Genomic DNA, 23,582 nt, shown 5'->3' with positions numbered 1-23,582 from the left:
GTTTCACATGATTTTTCACTAAAGTCAAATGCCATTTGTATTAGGTATGTCATACTGAAAGACTAGGCATGACTGCAGTGGTTAGTGCAAATTCCACATAGATCCAGCATCCTATATTTGAATCTCTTGACCAGTCAATGTCTATGTGGAGTTTGCACTTTCTCCCCATGTGTATTTGGGCTTTTCACTGTGTACATTCACATTCCAAAAAGCGTGTGTTTTTTAGGTTGATTGGCAATTCTAAATTAGCCCTCTCTGTGAGAGTCAGTGTATTTATAAGTGGGTCCTGTAATGAGATGCCATCCAGCCCAGGGCTCACTTCTACCTTGTGCCTAATGCTACTGGAGTAGTCTCGGGGCCCCTGTGACCTTGAATTGGATTAAGAGGATTAGAGAGAGGTATTCTTTGTTATGTAATGATGCCATGATAATGCAAAGTTCCCAGCTGAACAAAAATAGTGAGAAGTCAAGCAAAATGACACCTTTTATTGGCTAGCTAAAAAGATTACAATATGCAAGCTTTCGAGGCAACTTCGGCCCCTTCTTCAGGCAAGATGTAAATCATTTACAACCACACATTAGCTGTTAGGTGGTGAAGGGGTAATTTTGCATCTTTTCAGAAAGACAGTGCCAGTTCTTACAGCACAGTTTCTCTGTCACAGCATTGGGGCATTGGGATCCACACACAAAACACAGGGTAAGCGCCCCCCTAATGGCCCCACTAACGCCTGTTCCAGTAGTTGCCAAAGCTTTCTCCCAGATGATCTTCTATCCAAGTGCTAGACAGGACCAAATATGCTTAGTTTTAGGTGGATTTCCTGTTCTAAAGTGTAGATGGTGTGTCTGATGTCAGAAATGATCGGCAAAGCTGCTGGACACGTACTCATTTACATCCTACTGTATGGTCTTGTCTTCACTCTGTTGTGAGGCCTTACCTCATAGAAAAGCAGAACTGTCACACCTATAGTATAGGCCTTACCTATACTTTCTGTATTGTCTAATTTTTATTTTTTATGTGTAAAAACCTACACTTATTTAGAATTATTTAGAAAGAATACCTTTCTCTACACTTATTTATACAGTATTAAACTTCAGGTATCACATACTAGCTCTTTTGGAAACAATGTCTTATGGAATAGTAATCCTGAAATATACCAGAAAACATTCCTGTCAGTGAAAATGTAATATAACTCTCTAAGTTTTTTTTTGTTTGTTTTTATATTGGTTGCTTATACTTTCCAGTAAGAACAGTCAGTCCAGTTTTCTTTTGCCGATTAGCCAATGGTATAAAAGCAAGGAGCAGAGCAAGGCAAAGCTGATATCTTCATAATGTGGTCACCTGTTTCTTACGGTCTTATTAGTAGGTTTCAAAATTCTCCCAGAATGCTATTTTTTTTTTTTTTTTTATAAAGCTGTTTGTCTCCACAAATATTTTAATCCACTAAGGACAGAAGTGTAAAATGTTAATTCTGATCTTGACTGTCATAGTTTTCACCTTTTGGTTCAGTCTTCCAAAGCCAACCCCCAGGTTTCTTTACCTCTTACAGCTTCAAGCTGTTTTCTAAAAACGTCTGCCTCTCGGCTTTATTATGGCTTGTTAAAACACTTGTCTCATTTTCGATTTAATTTCTGCTGTGTCTTGTCACAGTATATTGTAATTACCTGTAACACTATTCAAGTCTAACATTCTGAATGAGTTCACATGTAATGATTTTGTTGACTCCAAGCTACATATCTGCTGCTATTCATTTAGTGTCATTTGTAAGTTTAACTCACTTGTTAGTTACATTCTTCCCTACCTCATGAGTATAAACTTAAAAACGACAGTGGGCTCAGTGATGATTGCCAAGGGATGCCAGGTTTAACAATGCCCAATTAGGAAATGGTTTCCCTTCCCATAGCCTTTGCTTTCATGTTTTGATCCAATTTGCACTCATCTGCACATTGAATTTCAACTTCTTTTAATGTAATCACTACTTTGATGTGGTACCTTATCAAGATGTGTCAAATTCAATTTGAGTCATAAATGATCATAAGCTTTTGTTGCTTCCACAAACAATTGCAGAATATTAGCGCAACACAATCTTGTCTATCTAGACAAATGTTACTGTGTTTGCTAATATGCCCATACTTGACATGTATTTCATCAGTAATTGCTTCTATTAATTTTCCTGCAATACATATTAAGGTAACTGGATTATATATAACAATTGATTTTATTAAACCTTTATTAAAGCTGTCTAGGCAATATGAAAGACAGAAGCCAGTTTTCCCTTCTAATTAATTTCCAAAGAGGCAGGCTGAACACAAACTCTCTCTAACCATCTAGACCATCGCTAAAAACATTACACACCCCTATTCACTGGATGAATCCTTAAGAATTTTTTTTTAAGTAAATACAAAAGAAGAACTTTCCATGCTTCAGAATAAAGTTAGGCTAAAGGAAACATTCTGCCACCTGTGTTCTTAACTCTCCAGAGGTGACGTATGCCATTTTGGTGGTAAAGCAGGAAAAAAATAAACGCGTGAAAATGATCTTGGTCTGAATTTGTATTTAAGTCTTTTCTCTTATAAACCTAGTAATGGGCACCAAGTAATTTTTAACACCTTAACATGTTTTTAAATTACATAGATTTAAATAACATTGTTGCTAATATATGTACTTGGATTATTTTTGGATAAAAAGACACAAAAAGGAGTTTACTAAAATTGCATAAAATTGCCTGAAACGAAACAAAGCTCTGTTTTATGTAAGGTGCTACCAAGTTTCATTTTCTACTTCTTTTGTAGTGTTTCTATTAATAACGTATTATTATTTATTATTATTATTATTTAATAGGTGCCTTTCTTAACACTCAAGGTCACCTTACGATGAAATTAAACAGTAATAAGATATATAAACAGAGAATGGTAAAATCGAATAGCAATAAGGTACAGAGTTAGTAACAAAAATGAAAGATAGCAGGCAGTAACAGTGTTAAATTCATAATTGGTATGCTAGTTTGAAGAGAAGCCAGTTTTAAAACGTTTTATTGTCTAGTTGACGGATATGAGAGGGAAGAAAGAGAATTCCAGAGTTGAGGAGCACTATGAGAGAATGCTGGAGCTCCCATAGAGCAGAGTTTGATGTGCAGTTCAGAAAGTAGAGCTGCAGATGAGGATCTGAGGGAGCGAGAAGGAGGGCAAGTCTGTAAATCCTAATATGATCGCTCAAACTTGTTTGGTTTACTATGTCTTATTGCAGTTCTCCATTTTAAAACAATGCTCATCTGTTATAATTCAGAATAAAACAGAAGTAATTTACTGCTGGATAGTAAGTTCATACGCTAGCAGTATATGGAGACTAAAAATAAAGTAGGATAAGCATTTTAAGTTCTTACACTACATTTGTGTGTTATGTTTGTTCTTGTCGATTTTTTTTTTGACTTTACACATTTCATTTTTCTCGTTTGTTGCATATCATGTTAGATGTTTGGCAGAGTACAACGCACTTGCTTTATGTTTTCGGCTCATTTTGTAAAAAACGCAATGAAAGATTTGCTGTCATTTTAATTGTAATAATGACAGGCAAAGGAAACTCCTGAAGTGCATGTTGTATTGTTTCATATGAAACACGATTGCAAAATACTATTCTGGGTACAGTTTTTGACAATGAAAACTTTGTGAGCCTTTGCCATGGAACAAAGGATTTTTATTTGTTGTGTTAGAATATTTGTGTGCTTTTTATTCAGAGAAATGAGGGGGAGAGGTCAGGGTAAGTTTGCAAGTAGATACAAATTACAGAAAATAACGTCCTAAGACCCACTTAATCCAAGCAAGTTAGGAAGAATAAAGCTGCAATATCCAGAATAGTTCCAATTTGTCGTACATTATTTTTTTGATGAGCTTGCTCAATGTATATCTGGGTGTCGGGGTTCAACCCTTAATGTGATGAAGCGCTAAAGCTTGCAGCGTGGGCTTGTTTCACTTTTAAAAACAACTGTTGAGTCCATGATGCTTTAAAACTGAGGTACTTTACTCTGACTCTGGAATGCTATTGCACAATTTCCTGTGCATCTGTATCAATGCTCAGTCATAGCTGCCCTTATTCATCACCAGCTTTTTAAAGCTCCTTTAGTTTTTTTTTAACTAAAAGTATAGCTCAGTATTGGCAGACACGGAGTTCATTTCAATGCAGGAATAAACAAAAACTAAAAGACTGGTTGCAGTGAATATCTGCAGTCACTACTGCTCATCTGGACTGAGACTGAGCACCCCTGCTTTAAAAATGTGGAGTTTAGGATGTCTCTTTTGTCCTGTTCTTGACCATTATCTCATCTTTTAACTCAATGTACTGTTCTCTGACCATCATTAGGTTACTTTAATTAAATTGATTTTATGGAACCCGCAATGAAAAGAATTCAGGAAAATAAAAGCATAGTTTTAGTTTTCTGATGTGTTCAGCCAAGAAGGAAACTGCTGGATATAAAGGACCAAAAAATCAAACCAAAATATCACTACATTAAATACAACGATAGTACTGAGCAGAAATTCATCTGCGTGTGTGTGGTATTTTTTTTTTCTTTACAGTGATGGATATGTAAAATGCAGGCAAATAATTCCTTAATTGTTTCCACTTTGCTTCTACAGAATGGGAATCACATTGCAACAATCCAGCCATCTGCACAGCCATGGCTCTTCAAATTCAAGCCACTCTCATGGTTCCCAGTCTAATCACCAACAGAGCCCTAGTGTTCGTGCGGCATTCATTCACGTGGTTGGAGATCTTCTGCAGAGCGTTGGGGTGCTCATTGCTGCCTACATCATTTATTTTATGGTAATGTTTGTTTGTCACTTGCCCATTCATTCCACCTATGGAAGGGGGGTCTGTTACTTTTTCCCCTCAGACTTTCCAGTGAGAAATAATTTTGCTGTTGAAAGTGAATAGTAGAGGCATACAATTATGTAGGCTTTGGCATGGTATAGATGGGACAGATTTGTGTGTGGTGAGTAGCTGCATAAACGGGTAAACTAAAGTGAGAAATAACCAAGATGCTGGGATCTGGTATAGGATGAAAGAAGCTTGCATGAGAGTCTGCACAATTGTGTTAACATTACACAACTCCCACCCCATTGATGATGAATACTGTGCACTTTTAATACAACATTATATAATTCTTTCCACTATGGATTTTTGTCCTATAGACGCTTAGCTACAGCCTCGTTTTTGAAGCTGGCAAGATGTGCTCTGGCTTTGCCAGGAATCTCTTAGTCTAAGCAAATTCAGAAAATGGATAATATGATTCATTCATTAGTGTCCCAATGTGTAAATTGGAATTCATATCTTTTTTTCCAGTTTGCTCATAATGTCTGAGAATATTGTATGTTACTGTAAGTTATACATATACAGTATGTGTGTGTATAATTGTACATGTACCCCTCCCAAGCATTTTAACCTTACTCTGTGTTTAATTTAGGTAATGTACTTAATTTCTCTTCTCCCTTCCCTCCCAGTAGCTCAAGAAAACTGTGTATGCACTCACCAGCCACTTTATTAGGTACACCTGTTCAGCTGCTTGTTATTGCAAATTTCCAATTGGCCAATCACATGGCACTAACTCGGTGCATTTAGGCCTGTAGAAATTGTCAAAATCACTTGCTGAAATTCAAATCGAGCATTGGAATGGGTAAGAAAGGTGATTTAAGTGACTCTGAATGTGACATGGTTGTTGGTGCCAGACAGGCTGGTCTAAGTATTTCAGAAACTTCTGATCTACTGGGATTATCGTGCACAGTCATCTCTAGGGTTTACAAAGAATGGTCCAAAAAAGGGAAAATATCCAGTGAGTGTTATTTCTCTGGGTAAAGATGCCTTGTTGATGCTAGAGGTCAGAGGAGAATGGCAGGACTGGTTTGAGCTGATAGAAAGGCAACAGCAAGTCAAATAACCACTCGTTACAAATGAGGTATGCAGAAGAGCATCTCTGAATGCTGAACACGTCAAACCTTGAAGCAGATGAGCTACAGCAGCAGGAGACCACACTGGGTGCCATTCCTGCCAGCTAAGAACAGGTAACGGAGTCTACATTTCACATGGGCTCACCAAAATTGGACAACAGAAGATTGGAAAAATGTTGCCTGGTCTGATGAGTCTCAATTTCTGCTGCAACATTTTGGATTGTTTGGCCAGAATATGGCGTCAACAACATGCCTTGTATCAGTGGTTCAGGCTGTTGGTGGTGGTGTAATGGTGTGGCTGATATTTTCTTGGCACACATTAGGCCCCTTCGTACCAATTGAACATCTTTAAATGTCACAACCTATCTGAGTATTGTTGCTGACCATGTCCATCTCTTTATGACATCTGTGTTCCCATCTTCTGATGGCTACTTCCAGAAGGATATGATGCCATGTCACAAAGCTCAAATCATTTCAAACTAATTTCTTCAACATGACAATGAGTTCACTGTACTCAAATGTCCTCTACAGCAGGGGTAGGCAACGTCGGTCCTGGAGTGCCACAGTATGTGCAGGTTTTTGTTCCAACCCAGTTCCTTAACGAGAACTCAATTGCTGATGAAGCACATATTGCTTAAGTGACATTTGAATGCTTCATTTTAGTGGTCTCGCTTGTTAAGGTTCTCCAACCTTAATTGCTTATTTCAATCTTAAACTGCTGCATTCAGTGTTTTAATTGCTCCTTATTAGCAATAAGATGTAAAAGACAAAGCAGCCAGCAGTTCTCCAGCTAGCTTTTTTCCAATTACATCTGTGTGTGTTCATCATGCACGGTTTGATTTAATAAAACACTTAATAGAAAAATGTGACAGACTGAAAATGATCTGTTTTAAGCTTCAAATCATTTGGATGATATCCTTGGAAAGGAAAAAAATCTACGATATAAAAGCCTTACATTGCACAGACTAACAAGCCAAAAAATTAAATAAGGTCTGAGATTGACAATGATTGGTTTCTAATTAAGCAATTGGGTTGAATGAAAACCTGTAGCCACTGCGGCTCACCAGGACCGACATTGCCTACCCCTGTTTTACATCTTATTGCTAATAAGGAGCAATTAAAACACTGAATGCAGCAGTTTAAGATTGAAATAAGCAATTAAGGTTGGAGAACCTTAACAAGCGAGACCACTAAAATGAAGCATTAAAATGTCACTTAAGCAATATGTGCTTCATCAGCAATAATTGAGTTCTCGTTAAGGAACTGGGTTGGAACAAAAACCTGCACATACTGTGGCACTCCAGGACCGACGTTGCCTACCCCTGCTCTACAGTCACCAGATCTCTGTTCAATCGAACACCTTTGGGATGTGGTGGAATGGGAGATTCACATCATGGATGTGCAGCCAGCAAATCTGCAGCAACTGCTGGACGCTGTGTTGTCAATATGGACCAAAAACCCTGAGGAATGTTTCCAGCACCTTGTTGAATCTGTGTCTTCGAAGAATTACAGCAGTTCTGAAGGCGAAAGGGGGTCCAACCCAGTGCTAGCAAGGTGTACCTAATAATAAAGCAGCCAGCGAGTGTATAAGTAGCATTGCATTAACCAAAGGAGACCCGTAACTGAAATGAAGGCCATTTTGGAAATGCCCTTAGAAACCTAATAGCAAATTGAATGAATTTAATTTCAATGTTCCCTTTCTTATAAATGCATACCTTGTATCGTTTTATAGTGACAATTTTTCCTTATCTAGTGATTTAAAGAAATTATTAACCGTTCTGTGATTTATGCATGGTAGTGCAGTTGGCTGTCTGTGGGGAAACAGATAGTGCATCCTTCATTGTATCCTTGGCCTCCATAACGCCAAATTACAACAGTGGTGTGAAATATGGCGAGATTAAAATGTGGACTTCACTTTGGACAGAGGCAGGCAGTGTGGCCTCATGTTTAAGGTGTTAGACTGGAGTTACTATTGTATGTGTCCCAGAGCACCAGTTGTCAAATTAGAATAAGGATGGTTTTAGTGATTTATACAGCATTACTGTATTGAAAAATAAGTCATCTATTTTTTAATTTTTTTTACCAGTTTGGATAAGTGCCTCCCCTAAATAACTAAGCTTCTGTTTTGCTTTGGACAGTTAACGTGCAGCCTGCTCTTCTAGTCATTTCAGACCTTTTCATCTTCACACATTTGATGTTTTTTTAATTTAATGAAAATATAAGCATGACTTGTTCAGGCTTTCTTTCTGGGCTAGTTTCATTCTAAACGGTTTATCTTCACCTCTATTTTGCAGCCTGAGTACAAGATTATTGATCCAATTTGCACTTTCATGTTTTCTGTGCTGGTTCTCATTACAACGATTGCAATCCTGCGAGATGTGCTGATGGTGTTGATGGAAGGTTAGTCTTTCTCTGAGCTTTGCTTTGCTGTATTCTGTTAAAAATTAAATCCTATTGACTTGTGGAGGTTATGTGAGGGGTATTTGCTCAGCTTATGTAATGTGTAGAATCGAGCAATGGTCAATGTGTACATTGGATCTTTGTTTTTTGCATTTATTTTACCAATCAAAAAAAAAAAAAAACTTTTGGTGTGAATTTAAGGATTTAATCAAAGAACTGATTTGCATTCCCTGTTTACTCTTACTGTCTAATGTATTTTCAAATGTATGTTATTAAAGAAGCCATTTGATGATGAGGACAGGGCCATGAATGAACCTGAATTAATATCTGCAGTCCAAGGACAAATTCCCATTTAAGTCCATACTTGTTTTATTATTGTTTAAGGAAACAAGGTGTCTAATACAGTAAAGTGGACCGCCTAATACCTCTTTGGGGTTACAGTACAGAAATCAGGGGACTATTCTCCTGATATTGGGTGCAAGGAAAGAGCCAGCTAATTATAATTAGAGGTATGCTAGTCCACTGCAGCGGTGGGTTGGCACCCTGCCCGGGATTGGTTCCTGCCTTGTGCCCTGTGTTGGCTGGGATTGGCTCCAGCAGACCCCCGTGACCCTGTGTTCAGATTCAGCGGGTTGGAAAATGGATGGATAGTCCACTGCAGAAGACACTGCCATTCACACGGGACCAATTTAGAGTGGTCCATCAACCTACACTGCACATCTTTAGGTGTATGGAGGTCATCAAATCACATGGAAAAAATGTCCTGCAGGCTTGGAGAGAGTTTTTAAACTCTACAGGCAGTGACTAAGGCAGCAAACAAATCCAGAACTTGGGAGCTGAGAAGTGGCAGCATTAACTTCAGTGGCACTCATGTGGAAAGGACTTTGTGCTGAAAGTTTTGACACTCATAGTTCCATTTTTAGTGAATAATATACATTCACGTAGCAATGTCACTGTACTCTGTACGTCATAATATTTGACCCTATAAATTAAAAGCAAGAACTAACATCTGTCATTAAGAAAACAGAAGGCAAATCAACAGGCCCAGCAGGCTACTAAAAGGACTGAATTTGAAGACTCTTGGTATTATTTGCATACTTTTTGCAGCCTCCATGTTAATCATTATAAGTTACTTTTAATGTTTTTGTGTGTTCTCTAGCACAGAGCTGGATGTCAAGCTGATGAGGAGATCAGTATTTATAAAGATTGTAGAGCTAAAACAGATCAGCTGCAGGATGGCACTCAGAATTTGTACAGTTAATTCCTTATTAGACTATAGAAGTTTATTGTGTTTAATTTAACCACATCTTTCCAGTAACTTTTTTTCATTTTTTTTATTAATAAATGCTCTCCATTTCAGAGTATTTGGGCATCAGAGTGTTGTTGTCCACATTTTATTAAGCGAAATAGTTGCTTTGGTTGTGCAACAGGACAACCTTCTGTTTCTCTTCACAGCTTTAATAAAGAAGACATTATGTAGTTCTACTTCACATTTCCAATTTTAAGGAAGTAAAAACTGTGCAATATAATTGATGTACCTTTTAAGTAATAAAACATTTGCTTCCCTTTTCGAAACTGACTTTTCCAGTTTTAAAAGTCCCTGCCAGTGGCCCTTACTTCAAATCTGCTTAGCTACTGTTACTGTTTCTGATTTACATTAAGTGGGAAGATACAGGGCATCACTAGCCTTCTCCATCCTCTAAGGATGGCTCCTGTGCTGGGGCTGACTGGCATACAGAGTTGGATTATACTCTAACGGGTGTCAAATGCTAAGAAAAATGATCAATTAGTGTAGGTATTCAATTAATAATACTAATTATTAATCAGCGTCTTGATCTTTGCTTCTACAGGCACCCCAAAGGGAATGGACTTTAACCAAGTGAAGCACACTCTTTTGTCCATCCCAGGAGTTAAGGCACTTCACAGCTTACACATCTGGGCCTTGACAGTCAACCAAGCTGTGCTTTCTGTACATATTGCCATCAGTAAGTGAGAACTATTGAAAAGCTCCTTAAATGCATAGGAATACATTTAGACTAGTCCATTAAGTGGAGGACTGTGTTAAATTCCATGTTTAACAGAATAAATAATAAGTTCTCTGTGGACTGGGACACTGTCCAGACTTGATTGCTGCTTTGTGTCCGGTATTGCATAGTTAAGTACCACCTTCTTGCAACCTTGAACTGGAGAAGTGAGTTAGAACATGAATGGATGATCATCTTATGGTTAATTTAGAATTTCTATTTTTAAATAGCTTATAGAGTTTCAAAGTTGATGGGGGCCGGAGTGGTGGCTCTGAGGCTAATGATCTGTGCTGGTATCCAGAAGGTTGCTGGTTCGAATCCCCGTCCCTGCCAAAAAGAGATCCTACTCTGCTGGGCCCTTGAGCAAGACCCTTAACCTGTAATTGCTCCAGGGGCGCTGTACAATGGCTGACCCTGTGCTCTTACCCCAAGGAGTATGTGAAAACTAACAAATTCCTAATACAAGAAATTGAAGAGTTCAGTTCCAAAATCAGCTAAGTACAAAAGATAAATTTTGGAGATAAATAGGAAAATCTGGGTCCGTAAGCAGATTTTGAAACTAAATCCCTAAAACTATAGTGCTACACTGTTGCAATTAGCAGGTTTTGAAGCTCAAACATATTTTCGGCGCATGACCAAATGCATGAAAAGTCACAATCACGTGTTCACTAAAGCATGAAAAGTCACAATCACGTGTTCACTAAATTTTACCAAAAGGTGTATTTAGCAGATTTTGGAACTCACATCTTCAATTGTATAAGAAGAAATAAAGAGAAAAAAAAAAAACCCTTGCTAAAGGTTTTTTATTGTGCTTATTTTTTTCACCACAAGGTGTCAGTAAATCATCACCTCTTTGTCCCTTATAGGTCAGGGTCTAACAGAATTTGTTGGTGTGCTGTTGGTTTATTAACTTATCAAATATTTACATGAATGTGATGCATTTCAGAATTTAAAGGCCCTATTAAATCCTTTACATCTGTGTCCCCTTTTCTCAGTGTGATATTCTGTGGCCTCGACACCATGTCTGCATCTGTTTGGTTAACCCTAATGCGCTGTCCTCCTCGATCTACTATAGAATAAAACGCTAAGGTCTGTGTGTGTGTGTGTCTGGTCTCTGTGAGCAATCTGATTGGTCAGCTTTGACTTGGTGATGTGATCAAAAAGGAAAATATTTCTCCTTGTGTGTCTCACACTCTTAAACACGTAGGAGGCAGGTTAGAGAGTTGCCTTCAAAAACAGGAAGTATAAAAGTGGATAGGAGACGAGCAGTGTGCCTCAAAATGACAGGGTCTGACAAGCAGGCTTTAGGGGAATGTGTCAAGAGAGTGAGACAAAAGAGAATACTGAGAAAAGACATTGAAATTACACATAGGCCCAAAGATATTAAATATTTTAAAAATTTATTCTATTACCTGTCTTTGACAGGTAACAGACTAATATTTAATAAAACGTTGAGGAACGTACTGTAAGGAAAAAAGATTGATTAGACAATGCTATTTGTCTTTACTTTGTATAGCTTTAGTCAAGAATACTATCAGCCAGTACTTATTCCATATCAGTTTGTGAGTCAATTGCACCGCAGCATTACTTTGCTGCAACTGTGAATGGTTTACACTCTGGCCTATAATACAGTATACAGTACATATGACAATCAATAAATATATATCAAATATGTACCTTTCACATCTAGAATATGTAAATATACAGTGTAATGTTTGCAAACAACAGTATTAAAAATACTTAAACTGACTAGTGCACAAAACAAGCCACTTTACAGTATCTCATATTAAAATCAAAAGTTCTCATGTATTCCTTGTTTAGCCTATTTCAAGAGCACAGGATGCACAACCTATCTCACTAACCACAGGTACAAGGCAGAAACCGGCGGCAGATGAAAAACTCTTTAATTACACATTCATTTGGGGCCGGTTTAGAGTTGCACATTTACTAATCTGTATAATATTAGGACTTGTTGGAGGTTTGTGGCAGAACAAAGTGTTACTGAAAAAAATAAAATAAAATAAATAAAACCATGAAGACATGGGAGAACTGTTCAGACTCGCCATTGTAACCAGGCTAGGGTTTAAATCCAGGACTCTGGAGCTGCAATGCAGAAGATCCAGTCACAGATTCAGGTTGTATATGTGCTGAGGTGGAACTGGACCTTACTGATCCTGAATCCTGGATCCAAATTCTTCATTCGGTTGTGCTCTGTGTACAGCTCCCTCATTATTTCTTCCTATGTTTTTGGAGTTTTCTTCCTGCATTCTAAACACTTGTTTAGGTTGATATTGGCCCTAAATTACTGGGCATAGTATTGTGAAGGACTTCAGCCTCATGCTGCTAGTGTAGCCTCGGACCCTGTAGACCCTGACTTGGATTAATCAAGTTTCTGTATTTAGTGTAGTACCCTTCATGTTTATGTTCATGTTTTGTATAGTGCCCTTTATTTATCTCCATCCATTCTATTTCCCCAGCATGGACACTACTGTTCTGTAGCATTTTGTCTACTCTTGCTGTGTGACCTTTTCATCAACTATGTGTAATTCCACTATAGATTTATTTCCCAATTAATCTTTATTGACCAAACAATAGTTTTTTTTTTCTTTCCATGAGGAAAACTTTAGCTGCATGTGTTCTGCTTGCATAATTTGCATGGTACAAATTGTGCACATCCAGTCTACAGGAATCCTGATGCCTCCTGATCTTTACTGCAATAGGAGTTTTTTAATGAAGTAGTCTTGCATGTTACGCATAATATTTTATTCTTTTTTTTATTTTACAACAGAGTCTCAGCACTATGATTCTGATCAAGCACATCTTTCCCAAAGATTCAGCATTGTAGCAATTATGCTGTGAAAGATTCATTCTCTGTTTTGATTTTTATATACACCAGGGGTGAGATTGCTGTGTCCTGCAAGGCTGCAGTGGCTGGTGGCTTTTATACAATCCTTTCTTTTTTAGTTCAGGTCAGTTTCTACTGTTAACATTTTCACAGAAAACATCACTGCCATTCTAACCTTTATGGTTCTTCTTACTTTGTAATGGGTTCACTTGAATATTATAATTATGAGCCTTTTATTCTCTTTTCTCCTAAGTCAATGGTTTATGGTACAGGCCACTTAAATGCAGCACAAACTTTCCAAACCCACTTATTTCAGTTCAGGGTTGTTAGGGCTAGGACTTGATCCTGACAGCACTGGATGCAAGGCAGAAAACCGCTCTGGATAAGGCACCAGTCCATTACAGAGCATACTCTGTCACACACAGACACAAACACAAAGTTTAGAATTCAAATTGCAAATTATTCTAATATGCACATCTTTGGGAATGTGTGAGGAAAACCCATGCAGACATGACTCTGCAGACTCTACATGGGCTGCGACATAGTGGGAGATTCAAGCCCAGAATGCTGGATTTGTGTGACAGCAATGCTCACCTCTGTGCTCCTGTCCCACTCCAGTTATACAGAATTGAACATCATTTGCTTCAATGAATGCACCTCTTAAAACAGCTGTTTGAAATGTGCAGAGAGAAAGAAGTAAAGGAACATGTGGTTGTCAGAGGTGAATCATGAAGGACTAACCGGTTACTCTCCAGTCTGACACTTGTGACCTTTTAAATCATTTTTCTCTAAAAAGTAAGCAAAGTAGGATTTTCTGACTGCACAGGTCAAAGTTGGAGCAAGCAGTCCAGTTAAGTGACACAAACCATTAACTGCAAGAATAGACTTTTGATTAAAAAGTATATAAAAGGGAAGACCAGTGAGTTTAGTAAGAGCTAAACACCCATGTTGGTTTTAATATGCCTGTGACTGTTTGCTTAGATTAAATTGTTTTGTAGTTTACAAATGAAGCCATTCAAAATCTTTGCTTGTTCCGCTGACAGTTCTCACCCTTTCATTTCAGTGGAAAATGCTGATGGACAGATGGTCTTGAAGGAAGCAAATCAACTGCTGCAAAACAAGTTTGACTTTCACACCACTACCATCCAGGTAGAGAACTACTCGGATGACATGCAGGACTGCAGCCAGTGTCAAGATCCCAAAGATTAAATTCGCATCCGTACATTTGCATTTTGGGAGTGCAGTATCACTTGGCTGTTACGCAGTGTTCCAAAATGTTCATCTGTTTTTAGGAGTGAATTTGGGTGCACCCAGTCTGGGTCATGCCAAGATAAGGGCATGAGTTTTGTGCTTTCAGTCCCATGATTGTCTGGTCTCTCCTGTAGGTGTATTCATCCGTATGAAGTGCAGTTCTGGGTCTGCAACTGTGAGATTTGGGAACTAGGGATGCTTCTCTTTTCTAGGGAGTTCACTGTCTGGGAAAGCTATTTAAATGAGGGTTGCTTATTTAAAATTAGAACGTTTTCTTTCCTTTTTTGTTTTTTAATATATATATTATATATATGTTTCAAGAGTGCTTTTTCCTAACAATTTTTTTATTTGTTTTTTGTCTTTCAATCAATATATATATATATTTACTACTAAGTTATGCAAGAAAAAAGACCAAATAATTTGCCGTAGTGACTTGCCATGCAGCATTGCTGTGTAATCCATTGTTGATGTGTCATTCTGAGCGGTTGGAGGGAATGCAGCAGGGTGTGGACTATTTTACAGAAACAGATTTAATGGACAGTTTTTGATTGCCTCATCAGTGGATCAGATAAGTTTTGTAACTTTCTTGTATTAGCTGTGTATATGAATTTTTCATATTTATATTATATGCAGTAGTAGTATGGATTTTCAATGATTAATTCATATTTTCTTCAAGACCATCAGTCATTTTTAAGAGTTCTTGGATGTTGTAGGTAAAACATTCATGTTTTAATGAACTGGTCTACCACAGAAGTCCATTTTTTTTTGACTGAGGCATTACCACACATTTACATATTTCAACCCATATCTGTATTTGCTGTGTATGTATATTATATATGAATATAATATAGGGTTTTGTGCAAAGTCCATACACCTTACAATCCCTCCTGTTCGTGATCTCACAGAGAATCCTTTAACTACCTCATTGATTCAGGTTTTTCACTTTTCTTCCTTTAATGTTCTCCCTAATTCATTGTACAGTATGTTTTATTTTATAGTGTTTTTGCCCATACAATGGTATTTATAAAGAAATAATTAAACCATTATATACAGACTTAATAATGCCTGTGGTGTTTTGTATTTAGATAACTAAGTCCTTTTCTTGGCATCATGTTGTTGTTTTTTTTATTTTTATAAAGGGGTCACAATCTTAGCCGTGTATAACTTCTGTATTAGCCAGAGCATTTGAATCTGCCTCCGTAGTCTGCTGCAGCTGTACCTTTTATTTAGTTTCTCTGCATTCAATGACGTTTGTGTTTAATGTAAGATGAATTTTCATTATGCTTTCCAAGGGTGTCATTATGTGTTCTAAGCAGGTACCCCCTAACTTTTTTTCTATCAAAATTCAAAGAATTTTTGTTACATTTTTAGATGAAATTGTTAGGAAAATTATTGAAGTGTATAGACATTGCAGGGAATTTGGCCTACAGTTGAAATCTAATGACAATTAGATAAAAGCAGAATGGACTGACTCGCTTAGATAATTTGTACAACACCGATTTCCCCCGTCTTGGCCAGGTCCCACTTGAAATGTTTACCAACCTAAACCTGCTATGTCAAGTTGCCCTAGTTTGATATGGTGGGTGAACATGTCTTTCTACAGTATAATAAAGTTAGGCCCTCAGCACCCATGGCACTAATTTAGGCACAGAACTGCCATTCAGACCTGTGTCGAGTATCTGTTGGTGCTGAAAATTAATAATTTGAGAGGTAAAATATTAAAATTCTCAGGAATGGTTTTTTAAAAAAAAAAAAAATAAATAATTTATCTGAGGAAGTGCCTGCCCTGAAGTGGAAAATTCACCTTTGAGGCCAAATCAGGCAGAGCTGCTGCACTAGACATGTCACTGTGATTAGTATTTCCGTAATAACGGTACCTGTTAAAGGAAAGCTTCGCATAAATGTTTGGGGTGGAGTGGTGGCTCTGAGGCTAAGGATCTGCGCTGGTATCCAGAAGGTTGCCGGTTCGAATCCCCGTCACTGCCAAAAGAGATCATACTCTGCTGGGCCCTTGAGCAAGACCCTTAACCTGTAATTGCTCCAGGGGCGCTGTACAATGGCTGACCCTGCGCTCTGACCCCAAGGGGTATGCGAAAACTAACAAATTTCTAATACGAGAAATCGTATAAGACGAAATAAAGAACAAAAAAAAAATGTGACTAACCAAGTCTACCTCATTCAGTTTTATATATAGAGGATGTTGTATAGTCTATAGGAGATCAGATTTCTTTTTCTGGAAAGCAACCTGGCACATAACTAAAAGCATATCGTTTTATAAATAACTGGATCAATTTTTAAAGACCGACTAGACTTCTAAATGATCTAGGTCAGGGGTGGGCAAATTCATTCCTGGAGGGCCGCAGTGGCTGCGGGTTTTTGTTCCAACCCAGTTGCTTAATTAGAAAACAATCCTTGCCAATAATTACATTTCATGGCTTGTTAGTGCTTTAACTCTGCTATGTCAAGTCATTCTCATATCCTAGATTTTTTTTTCCATTCTAAGGATATCATCCAAATACTTTGAAGTGTAAAACGGATGAGTAATTCTCAATCCTTCACTTTTTTCTCTTCTCTTTCCTTCCAAGTATTTAATTAAACCAAATAGTGCACAATAAATACAAGTGTAAAGGGTAACAAACAAAATGGATAACTGCTGGTTTCTTTTGTCATTTGTATCTTATTGCTAATAAGGAGCAATTAAAAACCGAGAATGCAGCTGTTTAAGACTTAAATAAGCAATAAGGGTTCAAAATCTTAATGAGGGAGATAACTAAAATGAAGCAGAAGTGTTTCTAGAGCAATAAGTGCTTCTTATTAAGCAATTGGGTTGGAACAAAAACCTGCAGCCACTGCGGCCCTCCAGGAATGAATTTGCCCACCCCTGTGCTAGGTGATCTACATCTTTGTGTTATCTCAAAGTACGGCAGCAAACTTACATGGTTCACAGCATTTCACAGCTCTGTTATTTACAATCCATTTTAAGGTACTGTATCTCATTGCATCTCATGGCAGCTGAAAAATTATATTGTGGGATGTGTACCTGTTATCCAGAAATGTACCACTGTGCTGTATGTACAACAGATACTCAAAAACATACAATAATTATTACATTTAATGAAACTTTCTTTATTATGACCTTCACATTGTGTAAAAAAAAAAATATATACACGCGTATGTGTATATATACAGTACTGTGGAAATGTTTTAGGCAGGTGTGGAAAAAATGCTGTAAACAAAGAATGCTTTCAAAAATGGAAGTGTTAATCATTTATTTTCATCAATCAACAAAATGCAGTGAATGAACAAAAGAGAAATCTAAATCAAATCAATATTTGGTGTGACCATCCTTTGCCTTCAAAACAGCATCAATTCTTCTAGGTACACTTGCACACAGTTTTTGAAGGAACTTGACTGGCAGGTTGTTCCAAACATCTTGGAGAACTAACCACAGATCTTCTGTGGATGTAGGCTTCCTCACATCCTTCGGTCTCTTCATGTAATCCCAGACACACTCAATGATGTTGAGATCAGGGCTCTGTGGGGGCCATACCATTGCTTCCAGGACGACTTGTTCTTCTTTACACTGAAGATAGTTCTTAATGACTTTGGCTGTATGTTTGGGGTCGTTGTCCTGCTGCAGAATAAATTTGGGGCCAATCATACACCTCCCTGATGGTATGGCATGATGGATAAGTATCTGCCTGTATTTCTCAGCATTGAGAACACCATTAATCCTTACCAAATCTCCAACTTCATTTGCAGAAATGCAGCCCCAAACGTTCAAGGAACCTCCACCATGCTTCACTGTTGCCTGCAGACACTCATTATTGTACCGCTCTCCAGCCCTTCGATGAACAAACTGCCTTCTGCTACAGCCAAATATTTCAAATTTTGACTCATTAGTCCAGAGTACCTGTTGCCATTTTTCTGCACCCCAGTTCCTATGTTTTCGTGCATACTTGAGTCACTTGGCCTTGTTTCCACGTCGGAGGTATAGTTTTTTTGCTGCAACTCTTCCATGAAGACCACTTCTGGCCAGACTTCTCCAGACAGTAGATGGGTGTACCTGGGTCCCACTGGTTTCTGCCAGTTCTGAGCTGATGGCACTGCTAGACATCTTCCGATTTCGAAGGGTAATAAGGTTAATGTGTCTTTCATCTGCTGCACGAAGTTTCCTTGACCGACCACTGCGTCTACGATCCTCTATGTTGTCCGTTTCTTTGTGCTTCTTCAAAAGAGCTTGAACAGCACATCTTGAAACCCCAGTCTGCTTTGAAATCTTTGTCTGGGTGAGACCTTGCTGATGCAGTATAATTACCTTGTGTCTTGTTGCTGTGCTCAATCTTGCCATGACATGAAACTGTCTTCCACAACCTCACCTTGGTAGCAGAGTTTGGCTGTTCCTCACCCAGTTTTAAGCCTCCTACACAGCTGTTTCTGTTTCAGTTAATGACTGTGTTTCAACCTACGTGTGACATTGATGATCATTAGCACCTGTTTGGTGTAACTGGTTGATCAGACACCTGACTAGAATCCTACAAAATCCCTGACTTTGTGCAAGTGTACCTATAAGAAGTGATGCTGGTTTGAAGGCAAAAGGTAGTAACACCAAATATTGATTTGATTTAGATTTTTCTTTTGTTCACTCACTTTGTATTTTGCAAATTGATAACAATAAACAATCATTTATATTTCTGAAAGCATTCCTTGTTTACGGCATTTTTTCACACCTGCCTAAAACTTTTGCACAGAACTGTGTGTATATGTGTGTGTATATATATATAATATATATATATATATATATATAAATATAAATTTACTTAATAAACTGGACAGCATGTAGTGGCCAAGTTTCTTTTAAGTAAAAGTTGAGATCACTGCAGCGGTTCCGATGGACATCCTTTATTTCAAAAAATGTAAGGGTATGGAAGTGCTTGAGCTTATAAAAGCTGAGAATTTGCATAGCATAGCTGTAAAATGTATATTTCTACACCAATCAAAATTAAGAGAATAGTGTAATCCATCTCTCACCCTGTATCTTGCAAGAGAATGAACAATACCAACGTATTTGGATAGTTTAAAAGGCTTTGACAAAACAACTTATCATTGAATAGGCATCACTTAAGGCCATGTTACATTACACAACTATTCCGTCAGGTGTTTAGGGCCTCACAAACAGAAGAGAAACTCATCTGTCAGATGCCATGTTTTACATACCACAACAGAATGCAAAAAAGAAAGAGGGTCAAGCTTGTGGCTTTTCTTGCTGAACCTCTTAACTCTTTGTATAGCATTGGCTCCATCACATGCTGGAACGTTGGCAGGCAGTCGTTAAACTTGACATGCCCAGTGATTTTCTTTCTTTAGTCACGAAAATGACGTGGTCCAGCAATGAGATCAGCAACTGCAGTTTGTAAGTCTGACATACTCAACGAGTAGAAGTTGTGAAATGTGACATCAGCTGGCACCACATTTAATAAAAAGAGTTAAATATCATAAGATCTCTCTATGGTAGGAAGTGTTTGCTACATATAAAAATGTGCAGACTAACACATAAGGAGAGAATAATGAAAATTTTCCTTATAGCTGTCTGCAAGTTTCTTTTTTTGGTTTTATTTGTGGAAGTGAAATGTTAACATTTTTGTTGCAGAGCTTCCATTTTTCTTTTTAATATGTTGGGGGGGAAAAATTGGAGTGAAATCTTACATTTCTAGAGAAGAAATCAACTATTGTGTTTAAAAATACAAAACCGTTTAGTTGTTGCTACCCATTGTAAAAGAATTTTATTAAACAGTATCAGGTTTTTACAATTAATCTATCGATGCCTCTGTGGTTTGTTAACACTAGAAGGTAATAAAAGATGTACAGTATTTTATATTCTTTACATTTACTAAAGAACTTGGCTTTAAATCACAGGTCTACGGATTCAAATTTGCACAACTGACTTGGTCTTATCACTTTGAGTAGGTTATTTATCCTATAAGGGCTGCAGTTATGTACAAAAAAAAATAACCACCTCCTGAAATGCTTTTTTTTTTTTAACATATGTGGATACATCAATATTTGATCATTACTTGGAACAATATCTTCAAATAAAGGTGATATACATAACAAACCCAGCCTTGCCTCTAATTGCTGGCATTCCCCTTTTTGGCAGAAACAACTTCAAGTTGGTATTTCCTATACCTGTCTAGCAGTCTCCAACATTGACTGGGAGTAAGGTGGGGTTTTTTTTGTTTTTTGTTGGCTTCTGCCCCAAATCCCCTCCACTCCCCCATGCACAATTCTTTCAGCTATATGATGTTTGAGGGGTATCTTTTGCATACAGCCAGTCTGAAATCCCCACACACCATCTCGATGGGATTCAGATCTAGTCTTTGACTTGGCCATTCCAGAACCCTCCATTTCTTTCCTTTTATCCAGTCCTTGATGGATTTAGGGTTATTATAATGCAAAGTCCACTTTCAGCTGAGATTCAATCTTCTGACAGATAGTCTCATGTTGTCCTTGAGCACCATCTGGTTCAATAAAGAATTCATAATGGATTCTGTGATAGTGATCTGCCGAGGACCTAATGCAGCAAAGCAGTCCCAAACCATAACATTTCCATGCAGATGCTTTACAGTTGGTATCAGGTTCTTCTAATAAAATGCCATATTTGGTTTTAGCCAAACATGTCTTATGATACTTGGCCAATTAACACTATTTTTGCCTGCTCTGGAAAAACATTGATGAAATGAATGAAAACATTAACCTTGCCCTAATGTTTCTGGACAGGATTTGGTGCCCCTGATTCTAATTTTAGGTATCTGAGTTAGTCACAAACATAGGCGTGTACTTGCCTTTCCCAATGTGAAATCTGTATGTGTATTTAAATTGAATTAAATTGGATTCCTTTATTTTCATTGTACACAGTACAATGAGATTCAATGTGCACCTCCTCCACAAAACAATAATCTTCCCATAAATTATAAATTTATACAATGTATACATAAATTCTACAATTGACTACAAAAAGTAAATGATACATGACGTTTGCTATATTAACTTAATATAAAGAGACTGTTTAAATGATGATCAAATCTTGAACTTTCCATATATGCTAAAAAGAAAAAAACGTTTCATGGTGTACCAGGAAATTGTATTCATTGTACTGTAGAAAAGTGGTAAAGAAAATAAAGTGTGCTTATTTGTTTCTGCACACAAAAGAAATTTATCTTTTGTCATAATTTTAATGCTCTGTTTTGAACAATATTTAAGATATGGTTTTAATGGCAAAATAAAAAAGCCATGGAAATTAAATAATGACACATTTTCCAATGATTTTTACTGAGCTAACATTCTGTGTTAAAAACACTTTCAGTAACAAACACTTCAAAGTTCTTAAGCCTCTGGATTGTAAAGCTTTTTCATTGTTCTTTTCTGTCTCTTTAATTCAACCAAGTCATTTCTTTAAAGTAGCTTGCCTTGTTTAGATGACTTGTTAGAAAGGTATGTGTCTGTAATTACGTCAACTTAAAAATGAAAAAAGTATGTGAAATGCCAGGGTGTGTGTACATGCAAAGGAAGATTCTGGTCTGTTGTGAAAGACACAAGATTGCTTAGCCATCAACTGTAAAATATTGCATTTTATATAAATATTGAGATGCATGCAAATATATTTTTATTTAGAGCCCAGTTCTACATGTCTTTTCTGGTAATGCTTTGGACCCCTTACATACTGCTCGATGCGATATATAAGAATGTCACCATGGGTGCAATGATAGCACACCACACACCCCTTTCCAGTGATTTCATGACCCCCCAATGCTCTCCCAATCCATCTACTGACTTCATAAGAAGAGTAACCAGAGACTTGAATGTTGCTGCTGAGGTAAGTAAACCTTTTGTGGTGGTCGACACTCTCTCCGCAGACAGACACATTGCTGATAACTGTGCCCAACAGGTCATTAAAGACCTGCATCTTGGTTTTTATCCAGGACACTTGCAAGCCCAGACACTCCGACTCCTCACTCAGTCTCTCGAGAGCCCTGATCACAGCCTCCATTGACTCCGTGAAGGTTACAGTATCTTTGGCAAAGTCAACATCGGTGAATCTTTTTCACCAACAGATGCCCCCATAGCTGCTGGACCACAGGACTCTGCCCAACACACAGTCCAGACAAGCACTAAACAGAGTAGGAGCAAAACACATCCCTGACAAACCCTAGAATCAAACTGGGAAAAATGCAGAGGTTCTGCCTCCACTCTGCACGGTACTCGCAATACCAGTGTACAGGCCAGCCATGATATCCAGCAACTTTGGGAGATCCTGCAAAGTATTAGGGTGTCCCACAGGGCAGCTTGATCAACTGCATCAAACACTTTATGAAAATTGACAAAGGCTGCAAAGAACGTCTGCCGATATTTGTGTTTGCGCTTCATGAGAACCCCCAATGCCAGAATGCGTTTAATGGTAGACTTCTTAGGCATAAAACCAGACTGATCCAGTCTTTGGTAGGTGAGCAAGTGATCATGGATCCTAGTGAGGATGACTCTAGCAAAGACCTTACCCAGCACTGAGAACAGTGTTATCCCAGTGTAGTTGCTGCAATCCGGGCAACCTCATAGGCACACTTGGTAAATCCCCAAGGGGAAACAGATATATATGTATATTTTATTTTTATTTTACAACTGACTTTTTTACAATTATAAAGCAATTCTAAAAGGCCACTTATCTAGTTCAGGGTAATAGGGAGACAATGCCTGTCCTGGCAGTACACTGGCACTCACACATGTGGTATCAGTTTACAGTTGCCAGTTAACTGAGCCGCATGTCTTTGGGATGTTGAATGAATATTTTTAAAAACATATTCTGTGTCCCATTTATAAACACAGATTTCCGCTTCTTACCTTTCATTCCCAACTCCCCACAACATTGAACAGAATACAGCAGGTTTAGGAAATAGATGGGTAAAACATGGCAAGTAATTAATATAAGACACCTGAAAAAGTTAAAAGACAACACTCTAATATCACAGAGATTTCGAGTAATTAAAATGAAAGAGCAGAGAGGTGAAGAAAGGGCTAAATGGAGCACAGCAAGTGAAGTATCTGGAAAAACTTGTTTGTAGTGACTGACAATTG

The 23,582-nt window shown here is 37.8% G+C and overlaps 1 protein-coding gene across 2 annotated transcripts in view; it reads left to right on the top strand.

Moving 5' to 3' along the window:
* The window catches only part of LOC114665202 (zinc transporter 2-like), a 40,142-nt gene extending 24,624 nt beyond the window's left edge, over positions 1 to 15,518 (top strand). For both annotated transcript variants that reach the window (XM_051919057.1, XM_028819633.2), the window contains 4 exons: positions 4,629 to 4,815; positions 8,231 to 8,336; positions 10,187 to 10,321; positions 14,269 to 15,518. In XM_051919057.1, coding sequence (XP_051775017.1) covers positions 4,629 to 4,815; positions 8,231 to 8,336; positions 10,187 to 10,321; positions 14,269 to 14,414 — 574 coding nt within the window. In that variant the 3' untranslated portion in view covers positions 14,415 to 15,518. The remainder of the gene's footprint in view (positions 1 to 4,628; positions 4,816 to 8,230; positions 8,337 to 10,186; positions 10,322 to 14,268) is intronic.
* The last annotated feature ends 8,064 nt before the right edge of the window (positions 15,519 to 23,582 follow it).

Source organism: Erpetoichthys calabaricus, chromosome 14 (genome assembly GCF_900747795.2).
Source record: "Erpetoichthys calabaricus chromosome 14, fErpCal1.3, whole genome shotgun sequence".
Classification (NCBI taxonomy): domain Eukaryota; kingdom Metazoa; phylum Chordata; class Cladistia; order Polypteriformes; family Polypteridae; genus Erpetoichthys; species Erpetoichthys calabaricus.
Note: the sequence above shows the minus strand (reverse complement) of the source record. Positions and strands in the feature narration are given on the sequence as shown.